At 41.2% G+C, this 18,724-nt stretch overlaps 1 protein-coding gene across 6 annotated transcripts in view; it reads left to right on the forward strand.

Annotated features, from left to right (window-relative positions):
• GRIA2 (glutamate ionotropic receptor AMPA type subunit 2) overlaps positions 1-18,724 on the forward strand; it is a 74,532-nt gene that overhangs the window by 35,188 nt on the left and 20,620 nt on the right. For all 6 annotated transcript variants that reach the window (XR_014515129.1, XM_083457215.1, XM_083457214.1 and 3 more), the window contains exons 3-6: positions 2,408-2,647; positions 9,507-9,703; positions 12,322-12,375; positions 13,264-13,425. Coding sequence is in view for 5 of the 6 variants with exons in the window: in XM_083457215.1 (XP_083313341.1) it covers positions 2,408-2,647; positions 9,507-9,703; positions 12,322-12,375; positions 13,264-13,425 (653 nt within the window). In the remaining variant the exon portion in view is untranslated. The remainder of the gene's footprint in view (positions 1-2,407; positions 2,648-9,506; positions 9,704-12,321; positions 12,376-13,263; positions 13,426-18,724) is intronic.

Raw genomic sequence — 18,724 nt, forward strand, 5'->3', positions numbered from 1 at the left:
GAACCGTAACTTGTTAAGGATGCTAGAAATTGTAGCTCAGTGGTAAGCCAGTTTGGTAGGAAAATGTATGGGGTGTGTGCCATTTAAGTGCATAGGACATGCTTTCAGTTAGGTACTCAGTGTTGGTTCTTCACATGCCATCGCAGTTTGGTGTGGCCAACCAACAGAGCAAAACAGAGACATGGGGTCCCTGCATTCTCTAGGGGGCTCCGCTGAGTTTGATTAGACAAACAGTGTCTCTACCTGAGAGGTGAAAAGTCGTCAGGGCATGTGGTGGCAGCAAGATTCTAAACCAGAAGTATTTTTTAACCATTGTGTCCACTTTTTTTTCATTTAGTAAATAAAACTATGGACTGTTTAGCACCTTGAAAACAAGCTGCATTTGCAGAGTCATTGAAGAGAATGACCCAAAAAGATGGGATGGTTCATCCAGGCTTTAACGATCAGCATTGTTTTAGGCTTTTATTGTCTGAGATGGTAATAAAAATGAAACAATCAGCACTCTATTTACACCCAGGAGATTATTCTTCTTGCTCCATGACCTGAGGTGCCATGGAGAAGGACCTTCTTCTGCTGAGTCCTATAATGCTGATATTAAAAGTTTAATGAAACAGAGCATTAGAACACAAAGTGCAGTGCTTAGACTGCTCCTCTTGTGTTTTTATGTCCTTTGCATTAGTGTGAACCAGTATTTCTCCATAAATGCATAGAAATAATAGTTGTAGTTGCGGAAAGGTTTTATAGCACAACATCGGCTAGTCCACAAGAGGCAACGCAAAGCTAAAAAGAGAACATGTAAATAAGACCTAACAGAGTCATGTGGGATCAAAGAAAGTAGGAAGAAAATGTTTGCTATGGATCAGCCATGTGTTCTCTAGGTAACATTTTTGGTTCAAATGCAGCGATTTCAAGAAGGGAAGTCAGAAAGTCTTGTAAAATCCTAAATTCAACTTTTGTGAATGTTTGTTCACAGTCATTTCCTTCCTTCTGCTTGAGTGGACACTTAAAAACCTCTGTTCCATTCTTTCTTAAGCCAATTAAGGATCATATCCTGGATGTAATGATGGTATGGAAACTCTGGAGTCAATCAGATTTGACACTTTCCTGAGCGTCACTGAGGGTGAATGGCTAATTTGGACTCAGGTGGTCTTTATAGGAAAGATGACTAAATAGCAGGGAGGAGGGTGGATGCACCTTGGGATCAGACTACATGCTACCTTACACAGAACTCAGTTTCTCTCCCCCCCCCCTCCCATTCTGTGGCAGATCAGGGAGGAAGGCATTAGTCACCCATCAAACCATTTCACAAGCCTCTTCTAAAGACAGTTTAAAATGAATAGGTAAAGGTAAAGGGACCCCTGACCATTAGGTCCAGTCGTGGCCTACTCTGGGGTTGCGGCGCTCATCTTGCTTTATTGGCCAAGGGAGCTGGCGTACAGTTTCTGGGTCATGTGGCCAGCGTGACTAAGCCACTTCTGGCGAACCAGAGCAGCGCACGGAAACGCCATTTACCTTCCCGCCGGAGCGGTACCTATTGATCTACTTGCACTTCGTGTTTGAACTGCTAGGTTGGCGGGAGCAGGGACCGAACAATGGGAGCTCACCCCGTCGCAGGGATTTAAACCGCCGACCTTCTGATCGGCAAGTCCTAGGCTCTGTGGTTTAACCCACAGCGCCAACCGCATCCCTTTAAAATGAATAGCACACATTTAAATTAGAAGTGTGCTACAATAATAAGCAACAATGTGGGCAAAATATGTCAAATGTTTTTCCAGGTAGATGATCATCATTATCATCAAACAAACTAACAAATAAACTTCACTATTGAGGGCCAATTAGATTATGTAGGGTAAGTAGAGTAAGGAATGTTATCTGAAATTTCAGTTTTTCTAACGTCTTTGATGAAGTTGCAAGCTTCACAAATGCATGCCTTTCAGTTTCATGTCTGCTTAGACAACAGTTATCTTTGGTTACCTGGAGCTGAACTTCATGACCTTGCCTAAGCATCATTGCCACCCTTATTGATGTCATGTACATATCATACAGATGCCATATACGTGTGGCATTAATCAGGATGACGCTGAAGAAAACATGGCAGTATTTGGGGATATAAAGAGGAAACGTCTTACAGGGATTTGTTTGAATAGCTTCAGTTTCTTGGCAAAATTGTTGATCAGTCTCAGTCAATCCCTTCTCACCTGCCCTTACATTCTGAATTTGGTTGATCTGGTATATCTGGCTTGCTGTTCATCTCATTTTGTAATGTTAATAAATGCAACCATACTCCCAATGTTTCGTCTTAAAAGTCTTCTTTGTAGGTGTGGGGGCAATTGCACATTTTTCTATTTTAAAAAATGCAGATCAGTTGCACGTTCTAAAATGTTTTCTTTTTGCTTGTTTCTCCCAGTTTGCTCCCAGTTTTCAAGAGGAGTCTTTGCTATTTTTGGATTTTATGACAAGAAGTCTGTAAATACCATCACATCATTTTGTGGAACACTTCATGTCTCCTTCATAACACCCAGCTTCCCAACAGATGGAACGCACCCATTTGTCATCCAGATGAGGCCAGACCTCAAGGGAGCACTTCTGAGCTTGATTGAATATTACCAGTGGACCAAGTTTGCATATCTCTATGACAGTGACAGAGGTAAGGTGTTCTTCATAACTTACGGAAATTAATTTTGAACCACAAACCTAACTGAAATGATGTAGGAGCTGGAGAGTGCCAAGCATAACAGAACAGTTTTGTAAGTTCTGGCCTTGGGTGCTTAAGGAGAAAAGGTGACTCCTGTAATATGGTAAGTAGCAGACTGAACTGCCTTCTGGATCTAAGACATTGCTTGTGTATCTTTTTTCTTTCTTCCTGGAAAAATAAATAAATCAATGGGTGCATCTCTACAAGTCATTTCAAAAGGACTCCTGCAGAGGAAAATATTATGTTAGAACCAGTCCTTTGAGAGTAATAGATGACTTTCACTTAAAAGTAATGGTTTTCACAGTATGAATTTCCCTAGGGAAACTGGGTCAGTTGTCATGTAGGCTCCTGGTGCATATCATCCGCCGATCTATACCAAGATGGAAAATATTACTAGCTAGAACCTTATTGAATTTTATTTGTAGTTATCCCTGTGGAAAGCTGTGACACTGTTTTGTTAAATGAAGAAAGCTCACTGCAACTCCCTCACTCTAAGAGCATTTTTAATGGGAGAAAAATGTTTTTAAAAGATGGCTGGGGGGGTGGGGCTGGGGGGGAACCTAGGCAAAAAGGGGGGGAAGTGTGCAATATTCTGCTGTTAAAGTTTCTCCTTCCCCTTTCCTGCTGTGTTGCAGCTGTTGTTGTTTAGTCGTTCAGTCGTGTCCGACTCTTCGTGACCCCATGGACCAGAGCACGCCAGGCACTTCTGTCTTCCACTGCCACCCGCAGTTTGGTCAGACTCATGTTTGTAGCTTCAAGAACACTATCCAACCATCTCGTCCTCTGTCGTCCCCTTCTCCTTGTGCCGTCCATCTTTCCCAACATCAGGGTCTTTTCCAGGGAGTCTTCTCTTCTCATGAGGTGGCCAAAGTATTGGAGCCTCAGCTTCACGATCTGTCCTTCCAGTGAGCACTCAGGGCTGATTTCCTTAAGAATGGATGCGTTTGATCTTCTTGCAGTCCATGGGACTCTCAAGAGTCTCCTCCAGCACCATAATTCAAAGGCGTCAATTCTTCGGCGATCTTGCAGTTAGAGGTGTCAGTTAGGGACACTTGCAAAGTCAGATACCCCTGTTCAATTTTTGTAGGCAATATCAAGGTGAAAAGCCTTGCCCAGCTCAAGTGGACCACTTACTGCAGTTCTCCTTGTGTAGGCACCTTTCACAGGTTATGACTTATCCATCCAACCATTCCCTCGCCTGTTGCCCCAAGCCAACCACTGCACCTGCATCTCTAGAACATGGCGCTTGACTGGGGGTAGAGACCATGTTTATCCTGTGCTTTTCACAGGAAAAGACCAAGTTGTGCCCTGTGAGGAAGGCAGGCATTGTTTGTCAAGGAATGGGAGTGTCACATACAGATCCAGTTTGGCTATGTATTTTCATCTTGCTATGCTGTGGTTTAAGATTAAGAATCTGCATTTCAATTTACCTGGGGATTGCAGATTTATTCATGTTAGGGTTTAATACTACTAGTGTTTTATTGGTATTAGGGCTTTAGGGAAAAACTAACTAGACTGGTGTACCAGGAAAGGTTGGAAGCATTGGGGGCTGGAGAGAGAGTGTTGATCTGATTATCGTTCCTGACTTGCTGAAGCTATGGCCAGTTCAGTTTAGACTCTGAGAAGAGTACTTATGTATAAAAGCATTTCTGATTTCCTTCAAGCAGCAGCCCACTCTGCTTGTCCTGATCCCTTGTGTAAGGTGCTCAGTAAGGAGCTGTCCCTGAAAGGGAGCGTTGCTCTCCAATATGCATACATAGAGGTACTATCTACTTCAGCATGAGAAGTGAGACCAGGGAGGCTGGGAATAATTATGGCTGATTAGGACAGTGTTCTCAAGCTATCAATATGAGTTTGACCAAACCGCGGGAGGCTGTGGAAGACAGGAGTGCCTGGTGTGCTCTGGTCCATGGGGTCACGAAGAGTCGGACACAACTAAACGACTAAACAACAACAATGTAAAGGGAATGGGATGTATTGCAACTGGTGTGGTGTCCTAAAATGTAGCCTGTCTTAAACAGCACTAAGTAGGTGAGTGAGTTATTTATTTCTTTTATACTATTCAGATCTATTTTTAAAGATTTGAATCAAAGTTAATCAACTAGCAAATTTAAATTAGCATATATTTAGAGAAATATGAGCATTAAATATTTAGAGAAATGAGCATTAACAGTTCATCCTCTTGGGGAAACTTTTGACTTTCTCATAAAAAAGTGTTCAGGGTCTTTTGGTGTTTACGAAAGCCTTCTAACCATAGATTGTACAGGCCACTAATGATTCTGCAGAAATGAAGCCATTCTCCTTACAAGACCATTTAAGAGGAATTGTTTTTGACAATATTGTGACATTAAACCACTGCAGAAGCAGCAGTGAGTTATGGCTTGGATTCGTTCTGTTGCCCAATTATAATTTTTCTGTTGTGGAAACTGAGGCATAGGGAAGTGAAAGTTCTTATCCTGCAAAGTTCTTATCTTGATAGGCTTGCTTGCAACACTGCAAAGTGACATTTAACTAGTCTCTATTGTCTGCGTTCTTCCTGTAAATATCCCTGAAAGCCATTTTACAAGCATCGTCTTTATTTAGGGCTGAATGGAACATTATGCACAAGTGCAAGCTGGGTCTAATTCAAATTGTCTTTTCCCACACTAAAAATCTTGCCAAAAAAGTGATGGGTGAAGAAAGGTCTGTGTGTGTGTGTGTGTGAGAGAGAGAGAGAGAGAGAGAGAGCGCACTGGTTTTTTTGCAAGATTTTTAGTCTGCTCCCTCCCCAACACAGCTGCTTTCCCCTATTAGAGACACGCATCTGGAAGGCTATAGTTGAGGAAAACTGCTTAGAGGAGTTTGGGAATGGAAAAGTGTCAAGTGGGTCATACATGCACACTCTTCAGCTTCATGTCCCCTCCTTCGAAGTTGGTGTTCTGGTTTGGGGTTTTTTTGTTGTTGTTTTTAAAGGGGCCCATGGGTTGAATTGCATCAGTTTGCTTGTAATGTCTAGTTCCACTCATATAGCCCCTTTTTGCATTCACACACACGAGCAGCCGCCTTGTGGGAGGAAGGAAGTTTATGCCCCTGTTTATTTTGCAAGCTCACCTTGGGGAACTACAATTCCCAAAATGCTTCATTGCCTCATTAAAGAGCTTTGCCAAGCCGTAAGACACTTTTAAAGGGCCCTTGACACACATTTTGGCCTGCTGTCACACTAAAAAGCCTTGTACAAGTGCCAGAAACTCATGTCTCTTGTTTTCAGCCTCCTAGAAGAAAATAAATCTCATTAACTGGGACAAACCAGAAATGCTGGACTTACCTGTTAAAGGTGTTAGAACTGAAGAGACACAAATATTTTAAGAATCAGGCAGCTGAGAATTTTTAATTGGCAATAATTACTCTTAAGGGACCTGTCTAATAGGAGACAAAGGAAAAGAAAGGAAGATAAACCTCTGCAAAATAAACACAGAAGGTGCAACAGGGTGCAAGCAGAGATAATTTTTGAAATTTGGGGGATGAACCAAGGGTTCTTGGCAAATGAATTTCATTGATTCAGGTGCTTGGTAAAGCCTGGCTTTGTAAAAACAAAGAGTTTGTCTAAATATTATTATTTTTGTACTGCTGGAATTTGTTAACTAGGTTGGCATTGTTAACTCATTAATGTAAGTGTAAATATTTTGTCTTTTTTAAGGGATTGTATTTGTTTTACTTTGTTTTTATTACTCTTTTTGAAATGCCTTGAGTCTCTGGAAAAATAAGTGGGATAGAATTTTTGTTAAAGGTTTATTTTAGTCAGATTCCAGATGTATTCCTTACTCAAAATAGTGTTTTAAGGAGAGAAGCTATTTGGCATGTAAGAAAGCACCTTGAACACATCCCTATTATGTTTCAGTGTACTTACTTAAACCTTTATTTGTGGTCCATGTTTGGATGTTTACAGACATTTCAAAACCTTGAGACCTGGAAACCTTTCAAAACACGAAAGCTCAAATTCTCAGACTTTGGTCCCATTTTTGCAAATTTTGCCCATTTTTAGGTCCGTAACTGCCTGCTAAACTGTCAGTCATGTTTTTGTACTGAACATTAGCATTTCTATGGATTCCTTCCTGTCCATTTTCTCTTATCTTTAGCAGCTAGTAGTCAGGACGTCTGATGGAAAAGTAGGATTTTAGAGATTCCATGATACAATTGATTCCTCTGGTTATTTATTTATGGAAATAAAACATCACTCTGACATTTCACATAATTTCCTCATCCCCTTTGACAGATTACTGTCCTCACCAGGCAGTCTCATTATGGGCACTTGACGTTCAGGAGTGTTTTCCCTTGTTCCAAATTAGGAGCTCAACATTTAACATATTAGAAAGGAGGCTCATTATATTAGATTCCCTGTTCCGCTCAATCCACCACTTTGGATAGTATAGTGTCAACATGGACATGTGCAGTAGTAGCAGGAATCATATACAGTACAAGGATTTTTAAAAAACCTTAGGGGGTCCTCTCCACACTCCAGAAGTAATAACTTGTTCGATTACATTGGCCCTTTTGACATTTTCTATAGTGTTTAACAAGCGGAACAATTTGCTAGTGTCTTCAAAGGTTACTTTGCAATACTTCTGCTCTCTAAAACTGTAGCTGCACTGCAGGATAGCCTGGGTTTTTGTTTTTTCAGCATTTTGATCCATGGTCTTTTCTTTTTCTATGTATTGTAGGTAATCAGGAATTGTGTAACACAGAACACACAAGAAAAAGTTTAAAAGGAGCAAGGGGAAGATTAGGGTGGGGTTGAGCAGTCACTCAACTCTGCCTTCATATAGAAACTGACGGCAAAAGCATACCCTCCAACATTTCTCCGATAAAATAGGGATGTCCCATTCCATAATGATAATTTATACCCCGCACATCTTACTGGGTTACGCCAGCCTCTCTGGGCAGCTTCCAACATATATTAAAAAGACAATAAAACAGTAAACATTTAAAATATTTTAAAAAGCTTCCATATGCAGGATTGCCTTCAGACAGCTTGGGGGGTCAGATAACTCCATACCCCAGTGAAAATAGGGACATCCCACCACACCCTCCAACATTTATCCAATGAAAATAGGGATGTCCTAAGGAAAAGCAGGACCTTCCAGAATCAAATCAGAAACTCGGACGGCTTCTCTAAATCAGGGATGTCCCTGGAAAATAGGGACACTTGGAGGGTCTTCAAAAGCAAGAGGCTAGAGCGTTGGACTAGGGTCTGGGATCTGAACTGGTAATGATGGACTAGAAAGAAAACCTTGGGGTCATAGTAGCTCAAGGCAGAGGTTGACCCAGTGTGCAGCAGCTGGAACAACAGGCAAATTTAATGATAAGGATCATTAGGAATTGAAAATAAAAGTGTTGATATCATAAAACTGTTATAAAAATCTATGTTGCGGCCACCCTTGGAATATTATGTATGGCTCTAGTTGCATCACCTTGAAAAGGATATTGTAGAGCTGGAAAAGTTCCAAGTAAGAAAACCTGAATGAGGAAATGTTGCAGCATTTGGGACTTTTTAGTTAGAGGAAGACGAGAAGTTCATAAAATGGTGCATGGCATGGAGAAGGCGAAGAGAGAAAAGCTCATAGCTCATGGACATCCAATGAAGGTGAATGCTGGAAGATCCAGTAAAGAGAAAAGACAGGACTTCTTCACACAGTGCATAGTTAAATAGTGAAACTCACTTCCACAAGAGGCAACGATGCCCAGCAACCTAGATGGCTTGAAAAGAGGATCAGACAATTTCACAAAGGAGACGGTTATCAATGGCTACTAGCCATGCTGGCTGTGCTCTGCTTCCACAGCTGGAGGCAGCAATGCTTCTCAGTGCCAGTTGCTGGAAACCACAGGAGGGAAGAGTGCCCTTGTGCTCCAATAATGCTTGCAGATTTCCCACAGACATCTGATTGGCCACTGTGAGAACAGGATGCTGGACTTGATGGGCCATTGGCTTGATCCAGCAGGCTCTTCTGATGCTCTCATGGTCCCATAAACAAATACAATTTATTGCCCCATATCCATATCTTGGTGATGCGTGAGAGAGAAGGAACAAAAGAAAGAGACAGAGCTTTAGTTTAGTGCTGTCTTTCCACACTGAATTGTGCTCAAAGTGGCTTACAACAAACACTTCCGGGGGGATTTTAGTTGGGGGGGAAGAGAGTGAAAATAGTTAAAATGAGATAAAAATCAAAAATTCAACAAAGTTCACATAAAATCAATCAATTAAAAAAAATGCAGTTCAGAAGGGGTGGGATCTTCTAACCAATTTGCAGTTGGCACCCCCCGCCCAGAGAAACTGCTGGGAGGAGCAATGATGGTGAGTCCTCTTCCCCAGCCTACTAGACGTTCCAGAAGCTATTACTAGTCTTACAGAACTTAAAGAGAAGGCTTTAAATGTGTTGTCTCTCAAGCCCAAAAGCCAAAAAACAACTCAGTAGCATTTAGTTATTGATTCAGCGGGTGTAGCTGTATTATTTTTTCTCCTGACAGGCCCTTTTTCAAGAGACGATGCCCCACGGTAGCATAGAAACTCTTCTTCCTAGAAATGATAAAATCTCTTCCAAAATGAACCTGTACTGCAAACAAATGGATGTTGTTATAGGAGCTCACATCTTCACTGCACAGAAATTCCTAGGGATCCAAGAAAGTTGTGGCTATTGTTACACTGGTTTATTTTTTTTTTTAAAAAAAATGGGGATTCTGGTTTGCTGAGCTAGTTGTTGAGCTATCCTGGAAATAAATTAACCTAAGAGCCATGCATCTGGGGTTGAGTCTTTATTGTATTTTTCTATCTTACCAGGTTTGTCGACACTACAAGCTGTACTGGACACTGCAGCTGAAAAGAAATGGCAAGTGACTGCTATAAATGTGGGCAACATTAATAATGACAGAAAAGATGAAACATACCGCTCATTGTTTCGGGATCTGGAGGTAAAAAGAGAAAGGCGAGTCATTCTCGACTGTGAACGGGATAAAGTCAACGACATTGTAGACCAGGTTTGCTCCCCTCTATTTTTTAATGCATAACAGTGTAAGCGTATATGAAATGTTCCCATCATGATTTATCATCACAATTTATTTGTGTTGAGGCCTGCATTGGTAATAAAATTGCATTATTTTTTGCATACTTCGGCAATGACAAGAACGTTCTGATAACGCTGATGCATGGAGCAGAAAATCCAGTTCATCATAGTTTTTAGAAATCAAATTTCTATTGTGGTTAATAAATGCTCTCGGTGTTTAATGCATAGTTCTCATTTTCACGGTAACTTGGATCCAAAGGGTCCATGTATGAGCACATGGTGCTTTCGCTTACACCTGGATAGGAGGAAATTGCTGATTCCCACCCTTGGCTTTAGACCCTTGGCTGTTCTGCCAGGGGCAGAGAGCAGGAAGGGCTTAGCTGGCCTGGACTCTTCTGGTTATAAACTGGGCCCACTGCCACCACCTGCTGGCATTGAGCCCAATTTGGGTCCAATTATTACACCAGATCCAGGCTGGTGTGAAGGAGGGTTTTAGCTGCTCTGTGCTATGAGTGATGGGGCTGTAGATGCAGCAGTGGCTGCCCCACTCTGTCGCTTCCCACTTCTACCTGGCTGGGATTAGAATTGCTCTGTTACTCACCTGGAGCTGAGCAGATTGAAATGCTTTTGAGCTGGAGTGGAAAGTGAATCTGTGGGCTGAAGGCTTTAGGTAGAATGCCTTGCTTCCATCATTTCTCAAAGCAAGACCTTTTCATTTTGGCACTTCATCAAATGAAGTCCTCTATAAGACGCCTATTATGTACTTCTGACCATCAGAGAAGATTAAAAGGATGATACCTGAAATGAAACGTGGAGGCCTTGGTTTGATCAATGGTAAATTAAAAGATACTCAGTCTGATCTATACTACCTAGTTAACTTGAAGTACTTGGAGTGTAGCCTGTTTAGCTCTGTTGACATTTATAGGACTAAATCAGAAAAAAACAGACCCCAAGTTCTTTGCAGAACAGGTTGTACTTCTTCCATAACAGTAGCTGTGGTTTTTTTTTCTAGGGAAGGCTAGCAGTTGGCTCATCCTCTTTTTGAGCCTGTGAATAATGCAATAATGCTTCTGTATCACAGGGCACAGAAGAGATTTCAAAGCTCAGTTGGTTAGAGTGTGGTGCTGATAACGCCAAGGTTGCAGGTTGAATCCCCGTATGGGACAGCTGCATATTCCTGCGTTGCTGGGGGTTGGACCAGATGATCCTCAGGGTCCTTTCCAATGCTACAATTCTGTGATTCTAAGACAGATATAGAATGGCTAGCCCTTGTGTTAGCATCGTATATGAACAATATAGCATACATGTGAGAATTGCAATGTCATACCCACACCATATAGTTATAACACATTACTCCCTCATGAAGAATCCTGAAAAATTCCCGTCACCCTTAACAAACTACAGCTCCCAGGATTATTTGGAGGAAGCTATGCGTTTTAAATGTGCTTTAACTATATACTGTCAATGTGACCAAAATGTTTCATTGTATCCTTGCCCAATGCCAGGACTGCTTTTCTACTGGTCAGTCAGGCACCCTATAGGTCAGTGGCAGTCCTACAGTTTGGGGGCCCTGAAGCTTGAACTGTCATGGGGGCCCCTTCACAACTAGCAACAAGGTCTGGATAACCAGACAGATCAGCATAATATTATTTTTTTAAAAAAATTAAGTACTACACCTCAGATTTTGCTTCAAATTGCTGTACCGCAACACACTACCTTTCCAACATTTGTGCTTTTGGCTTTCAAACTTTAGGATTGTTGAGATATACACAACAAAAAATTAATCCATTTGAGCTGTGTGGCTCAAATTGGGTCTACCAGACCTAATTGTTTTAAGCAATGTGGACTAAAGTCGCTTCTGGGACCCTCTGGGATTAGAGGCCCTGAAGCTTAAGCTTCATTTGTTTCATAGTAGATCCACTCCTGGGTCAGGCTTGCTCTCTCCCAGGGATAATATAAGCTTTAAGGAGCTCAATCAGGCCAATTCACTGACCGTCAACAAGACCACTGAGCATACTTAGTCTTCACTGGATAGTTCTTTGGGTATCGGCTGCCATTTTATACTCACGTTGGAGTAAGCCCCATTAAACTCAGCAGGTGTATACATGTATAGGAGTTACATACAGGTATTTTTACTTTCAATTATTTTTAGGACTGGGCCAAAATTGCTCCCAGTTTTGCAGGGCCACCTTGTGAAATGAAGAGGTGTTCTCTTCCACATTCCTAGGAACCCTGAAAATAGGCCTTGTGGGGAGGAGGCTGGCTGGACATTTTAGAAAGTGCTGTCCAGTTCTGCATTAACAACAATAAAGATCCCACAACCACCTTGTACAGTGACTAAGGAAAATGCAGGCCTTATTGAAAACAAGCAATATATATATATTTGGAATTCGTAATATGTCCTGCCCTATTTGAGATCTTGTTGGGTTTCCCCACCCCAAAAATGCCTTCCACAAAGCCTTCAAAAGATTCAGCCCAGAACCATATAGTTTCCAGTGTAATCCATAATTAACCCCACATTATCTTATGAAGTGTTTCTTCTAGTATATGTGCCATTTCCCTAATCAGATAAGTTATATATTTCTCTTGCAGGTTATTACAATTGGCAAGCATGTAAATGGATACCACTACATCATTGCAAATTTGGTAAGTTAATTTAATACTAATAACCACAACTTAGCTCCCAGATATTAAAGTGGAGTTTGTTTGTTTGTTTGTTTGTCTGTCTGTCTGGTTTTTGGGGTGATTTTATACGATATAGTTCATTGACAGACTAGATTGCTGTCTGGAAAACATCTTATAGAGCTGTTCAATAATTTGAAGTAGAAGAGGTATCCATGGATCATATCAGAATTGCATGAAATGATCATCTCCCTATCTAACAAGCCACTTTTCCCACTCTGCCTTGCCACTTCCTCTTACTCACCCATGTCTTCTTATATTCCTCTTCTAACCCATTTACTGTAGCCCATTATTTTACGTGTTTATTCCACATGGATATCAGGGATCAGGAATGTGCCTGCTGGTCCTATTTCTGACATGATGCATGATCCTGCCCTTTCCCATGACATTTGTGCATTGAGTGGTCATGTCAGAGAAGGTACCATGAGCCCGAGACCTTCTTGTTCTTTTTTAAGGCTTACTGATAAATCATAAAGGGATCAATAAGGTTACTGTTACTTCTGACAGTCAAAAAATATGATGCAAAGGACCTTCTGAACATGCATAGACTACAGGTGCTTCCTTCTCGCAGCAGTTCTTCCTCACAAAAATCTACTCCTGAAGACCAATGCATTCCCTGAATGACATAGTCTCTATTTCCCTGAGCTCTTAAAGGTGAATGACAAGGCAGACATCCCATTAACTCTTGGAAGTCTGCAGTAATTTTTGTTGGAAAGAAAAGAAACCCTTATGTGAGAAAAAGTTTTTCGAGTCAAATGTGTATGTGACCCTTTTAGTGTTAATGTTTTTCTTACTAAAATATGACAGAAAAGTTGAATAACTGGCCAACTGACCAATGTGTTCAATGCCTAGGGATTTACTGATGGAGACTTATCAAAAATACAATTTGGAGGAGCCAACGTATCAGGTTTTCAGATAGTGGACTATGATGATCCCCTGGTGTCAAAATTTATACAGCGCTGGTCAACATTGGAAGAAAAAGAATATCCAGGAGCACATACTAGTACAATCAAGGTACACTGTTGCTAATACAGTTGGACTAGGGTATACTGTGGGAAAGAAGTGTTTGTTGTCATAGTTGTCACACTAATAATGAATTCTAGAAGAACAGCTTTGTGAATGTATTCTAGAAAAAATTGATAAACCTGTGGAAGATTGAAGACTAATAATTTTGATGAGGCATTAGCTCTCACAGACTAGTACCCACTTCATCAGTTGCATGAACAACTATCCCATGTGGCAAAGTCAAAGGATAGCAGTGGTTGTGTCACATTTCTGTGAAAAATAAACTACTGTGCCCAGAATTCATATGAAATAAAAGCAATAACTCCTTCATAACAGAAGTCACTTATGAAAATAATTTTCCTTGCTAATGTCCTAAAGCAGGTCCATTACATTCTGTGATGCGAAAGACACCCCCAGTCTTGACTGAATCAGAATTCGATAGAATTTAATTTTATATACATGTTTCAGACTGAGAAGGCGTAATGGCCCAAGGGAAGGTATGTCGTATCTGTGACTTAAAATAGAAGAGCCTCAACACTGTGAGAAAGATTTAGTGATTAAAGGGGAAAGGGAAAGATAGTATGAGCTGTGGTGGTTAGATATTAGTTGCTTCTTGCCTAGTGCTTCTTTTAAATTTTCATATTCCGCACCTGTTCAGTAGAATATTCGTTTATTGAATTCCATTGCCAGTGTGCTGCATGGTTTATGCTGGTAGCTTAAAGGCAGGTATGTAGCTGTTGCACTTCCCAATTGCCTTCCCCCTTCTGCTTCTAGTAAGCTGCAGTGACACCGGTTGTGGAAGGCTATTGCTGTAGCTCTGCCCCACCAGGCAAGTCCTACCTTCCCATCCCTCCACACTTGGCATCCTCTGCTGTACAGAAGAGCCTTTCATGAGAGGAGGGGCCTCTAAACATTATTTGTTTAGAGTTGTTGGAAGAGCTGTAGATTCTGAAAGCTGTTGGTGACAAGAGGATGAAAAATTTGGCATTCTGTATGGCTTTTTTCTTCCCCACTCAGCCCCGCTGACATAATTAGGCACTGTCTTTCCAGAAGCAGTTTCCATAACCTTCTTTTTTTTTCTCCTCCCACCTTTCGCAGAACATTCAAAATTATTGAATCAAAATTGGTTCTGGGAAGTAGGTTCATTTTCCTTCAAAAATAGAAAAATATTTCCAATGTGCATATTTAATTCAGTTTATGTAAACTGGGGCAACTTCAGCACAGAACTTGGATGAAAAGGAGTGCAGAGCATATTTATGAAATGCTAGCAACAGATACTGCTTATTTATTTATGATATTTCTATGCTGCTCCAAAGCACAGAGATCTCTGGACAGCTTACAACAAATAAATTAATTTAAAAAGCTATTGCAATACAAAATTAAAAATAAAACTCCAACATCACAAATGGCATAAATGCAGTTTTAAAAAACCCAAGCCCAAAACACATCATACCCCAAAGTTGAAAAAGATATTTAGAACCTGAGGTGCCCAGACTGCAGGAGTTATTTTAAAACTTTGGTGGCCACAAAAGTATTCACCTGAAGCTGTAAAGACCACAAAGATCAAATCAGACAAGAAAACTTAGGAAATCTGTTCTATAACCAGGTTGACCAGGTGGTTATCTGCCTCAACTCAAACAGCAAGGCTACTCAGAGCACGACTTGCTCCACTTTGATATCCCAAGTTACTAAAGCTCAGTAAAAACTATACCTTTCAAGAATATTTCATCACCAAAAGAATTCTGGGCACTGCAGTTTACGCCTCACAGAGTTACAGTTACCAGCAACCCATAACACACTACGGTTCCCAGAATTCTTTGAGGGGAGAAATGTGCTTTGAATGTTCTTTAAAGATATAGTGTGTACAGAGAAGCAGAAATATGACAGCCTCACCCCAGTACCAAAGTACAGCTCCAGAAATATTTTGCAATTCAGACTCGTCATTTGATAGCAATCACTACTTGTCCTCAAGGTGCCTCCAGTTCCCCTTCAGTACATTTCCACAAGGAAACACACAAGGCCACTTTCTGTTGTGAGCACGATAAGCAATAGAATATGACTGACATAAATCAGTATGTCATATTACAACACAAGGATGTGAGATATAGTACTAAATGGAAAGAGACATTTCCAACCCAATTCACCCCCCCCAAAAAAAGATTGCATTTTAAAGGGAGTATTATATATTTATTTAGAACAGTCTTCAGAGTTTGTTTCTAACATTATATTTTTCAGGATTCAAACTACCTCCCCTTTGATTTCTTAAAACGTTGGTGGAAAAAGGAATGAAAGTCCTGCAGACTCTGTCCCTTGTGCCATAGTAATTTATTTGTATTGTTGTAGATAAAAGAGAGAGAGAAGGGTCCATTGATTTTCAGTCTGCCATCTCACAGGTCCCAGTTTGCACAATCTTCTGCTGTGCCTATGCAGAGAGATTGGTAAGCGGCCTGCACAGAATGAACCAATGATGGTGCAGGTCACCATATGAGGGCACATCACTTTACTACTACAGCATAGTTTGGGCTCCCTTTGATTACTAAAGCCCCAAAAGTCTGAAAGACCAAGTTCTTCCCTACAGACCCACTCAGCAGAGGTTGCCCTCTTGGCAATTCTACCACCCTCAGAGTGTGTGGGGCTGGGGGACTGAGCCAGGAAATAGCATTTTCTGTGGTAGCCCCTACATTGTTGTTGTTATTTATTAAATGTATTGGTTGCTCTTCTTTGCAAGGTAACTCAAAGCAAGTTGCAATATATAAACAGACTCATTATTTAAAACTGGCATAAAAGAAAACAAAAATCTTAAAGACAAAGCTATTTTTAAAAGGCAGGATTTAAAAACTCCACCCACACAAGGAGGCCACAGATAATTATAGATTAATTATAGAATTGTATAAGTTGTAGAATTCCCTCTCACAGAGAGGTGGGTCTGCCACCTTCGTTGTACAGTGATCTACGATATCCTTCTGAGTCAACCACAGATTTTCTGTCTCTGAATATAAGAGATAAGGCAGCACAAGTAAAGCACTTTTTTTCCTGGATAATGTGACTGAAAAGCCAGTTGCCAGAATGTCATCTCCTTTGAAATAAGGTGAGCTGTTAAAATGGAGAACTTCAGCTCTCTGCTTGTCAATAGATTTCTGTTTCAGTGGAGGCATTTTTAACACAGCCTAACAGTAATCATGGTGGGAACCAGATGTTCCAAGCAGTTTACATTAATTTAAAAGCAATTTTGTTATAGTGCATGGTTGCTTCGGGTTGCTGTTGTTGTTGTTTTTTGCTCTACTGCAGTCTTAAGGTTACCTGAAGGCAGCATTTATGTAAGGTAGGATGTAAGGTAGCATTTATTTTGTCAGCATGTGTGATTTAGAACCCTCTTCAATCAAAAGGATATGTCAGAGGCAGAAAGGGAAGCAGGGATGGTTCAGCTTCCTCTGAGACAAGCAAAATAAATTTTAAAGAATTGCCTGTAAAATGCTTTAAGAAAAAGTTAGAGAGGGGAGAATGATTGTGACATCATATCCTTTCTCTTCTTTCCTTCCATTGATGCTTTTTACCAGTATTGCTACCTCTTGCCTCTTAGCAATGCAGACGAGGCTCATTCACACTTTTAATAAGGCCACTACTTCTGACTCTTTTCTCCAGGATTTCTCAGATTAGTTTTATGCTTCCCCTCCCCAGTTATTGTCATTTTCTTCCACTGGACATGCCACGTAAACTAGCAGTATGATAATATTATGCTTATTGATGGAAGCGGCATCAGATCCGTTTGGCCCTCCCTTGCCCCATCTTTGACTTTTACATCTGTGAAAAGGTTGTGCTGCCCTCCATTTTACAATCATGACCAAATGTTAGGTACGACATCAACGTCAGTGTAATGGTTTTTCGGATGCCACTTCTCAGGGTACAGCAACACACCTGCAGTATCCTGATGCATTTGAAAACTTTCTTCCAAATATTTAATTTGCTATCTGTGTGAGTTTTGGAATGAAAGAAGTGGGATTTGAGTTTGGACCTGGCCAGCCAGAAAAAGATGGAAAGATGGAAAGGGTGTTTGAAAATGAGGAAGGGATTGGTTCTGCAATGAGGAAGGGCAAATAAAGTTTGGAAGCTGCGTATTTCAGGGAATCAAATTCTTGGAAAGATGGGGGCGGGGATTGTCTGGCTTCTCATCTTTGCTCCCAGTGGGTGTCTGGCAACATTTTGTATGATCTTAAACTCCTTAATTAATTATTTTATCTTCTGGAACAATTTGAACTCAACCTCCCCACTGTTGTTTGTTTTGTTTTGGGTTGTGAAACTGACTACAGTGGTACCTCAGGTTAAGTACTTAATTCATTCTGGAGGTCCGTACTTAACCTGAAACTGTTCTTAACCTGAAGCACCACTTTAGCTAATGGGGCCTCCTGCTGCTGCCGTGCTGCCGGAGCACAATTTCTGTTCTCATCCTGAAGCAAAGTACTTAACCCGAGGTAATATTTCTGGGTTAGCGGAGTCTGTAACCTGAAGCGTATGTAACCTGAGGTACCACTGTATATTAATAGAGCGGGACAAGGTGGGCAGGGAGGATTTCTCCTGATCAGGCATAGGACTTACACAGCCTGATCAGACACATGTTCCCTCAGTGGTAAACCTGCCTTGGCCCATCCCATAGTCTTATTTCTCTTCCCTCTTGGTGCTTGCAGCAGAGCCTGGAAATGACTACAGTAGCAAATACCCTCCCTTCCACAGCTGTCCAGGACTGTGCAGACAGTGGCACCTGTGGAGGAAGAGGACGTGGCGATGGGAGGGAAGAGCCAGTCAATCTCTTCCATATCCCCCTGGGCTGTGTTACATTCCCCCTGTGTCCACCCCACACAACCCTGAAGTGATGCTGAGATTGCTCTACCCCTCCCTGCCCCAAACAGGGGCTGTAATTTCCAATGCCTTTAATTTATATGCTCCTTCTTAGACGCATGCCCATACTTAGGTTGAAGCAAATGCTAGTGCAAATCTGTTTTGAGAATGTGGTCCTCCAGGCCTCTCTATGTGGCCCTTGGGACTTTCTACAGACCACACCATTCCTTCTCATTGATTGCTTTTGCCTGGCTGGAATGGGTCTGCGAACTGTGAACATGTCTCTTGCTTTCCTAGATGGAGGGATGTGTGGTTTGTGTGTATAGAAACTTTGGGCTTTTGCATAGCTGGAATGTAACCAGCCAGAATGTAGTTCAATGGTAAGAGTCCTATCCATTCTGTAATGTTCTGCCATTGAGCTATGGTGTGCACGAAATGATTTGGGAGAAGTGGGTTATGAATTTAGAGTGTGACC

This window comes from Podarcis tiliguerta (genome assembly GCF_965153285.1).
Source record: "Podarcis tiliguerta genome assembly, chromosome: 9".
Classification (NCBI taxonomy): Eukaryota; Metazoa; Chordata; class Lepidosauria; order Squamata; family Lacertidae; genus Podarcis; species Podarcis tiliguerta.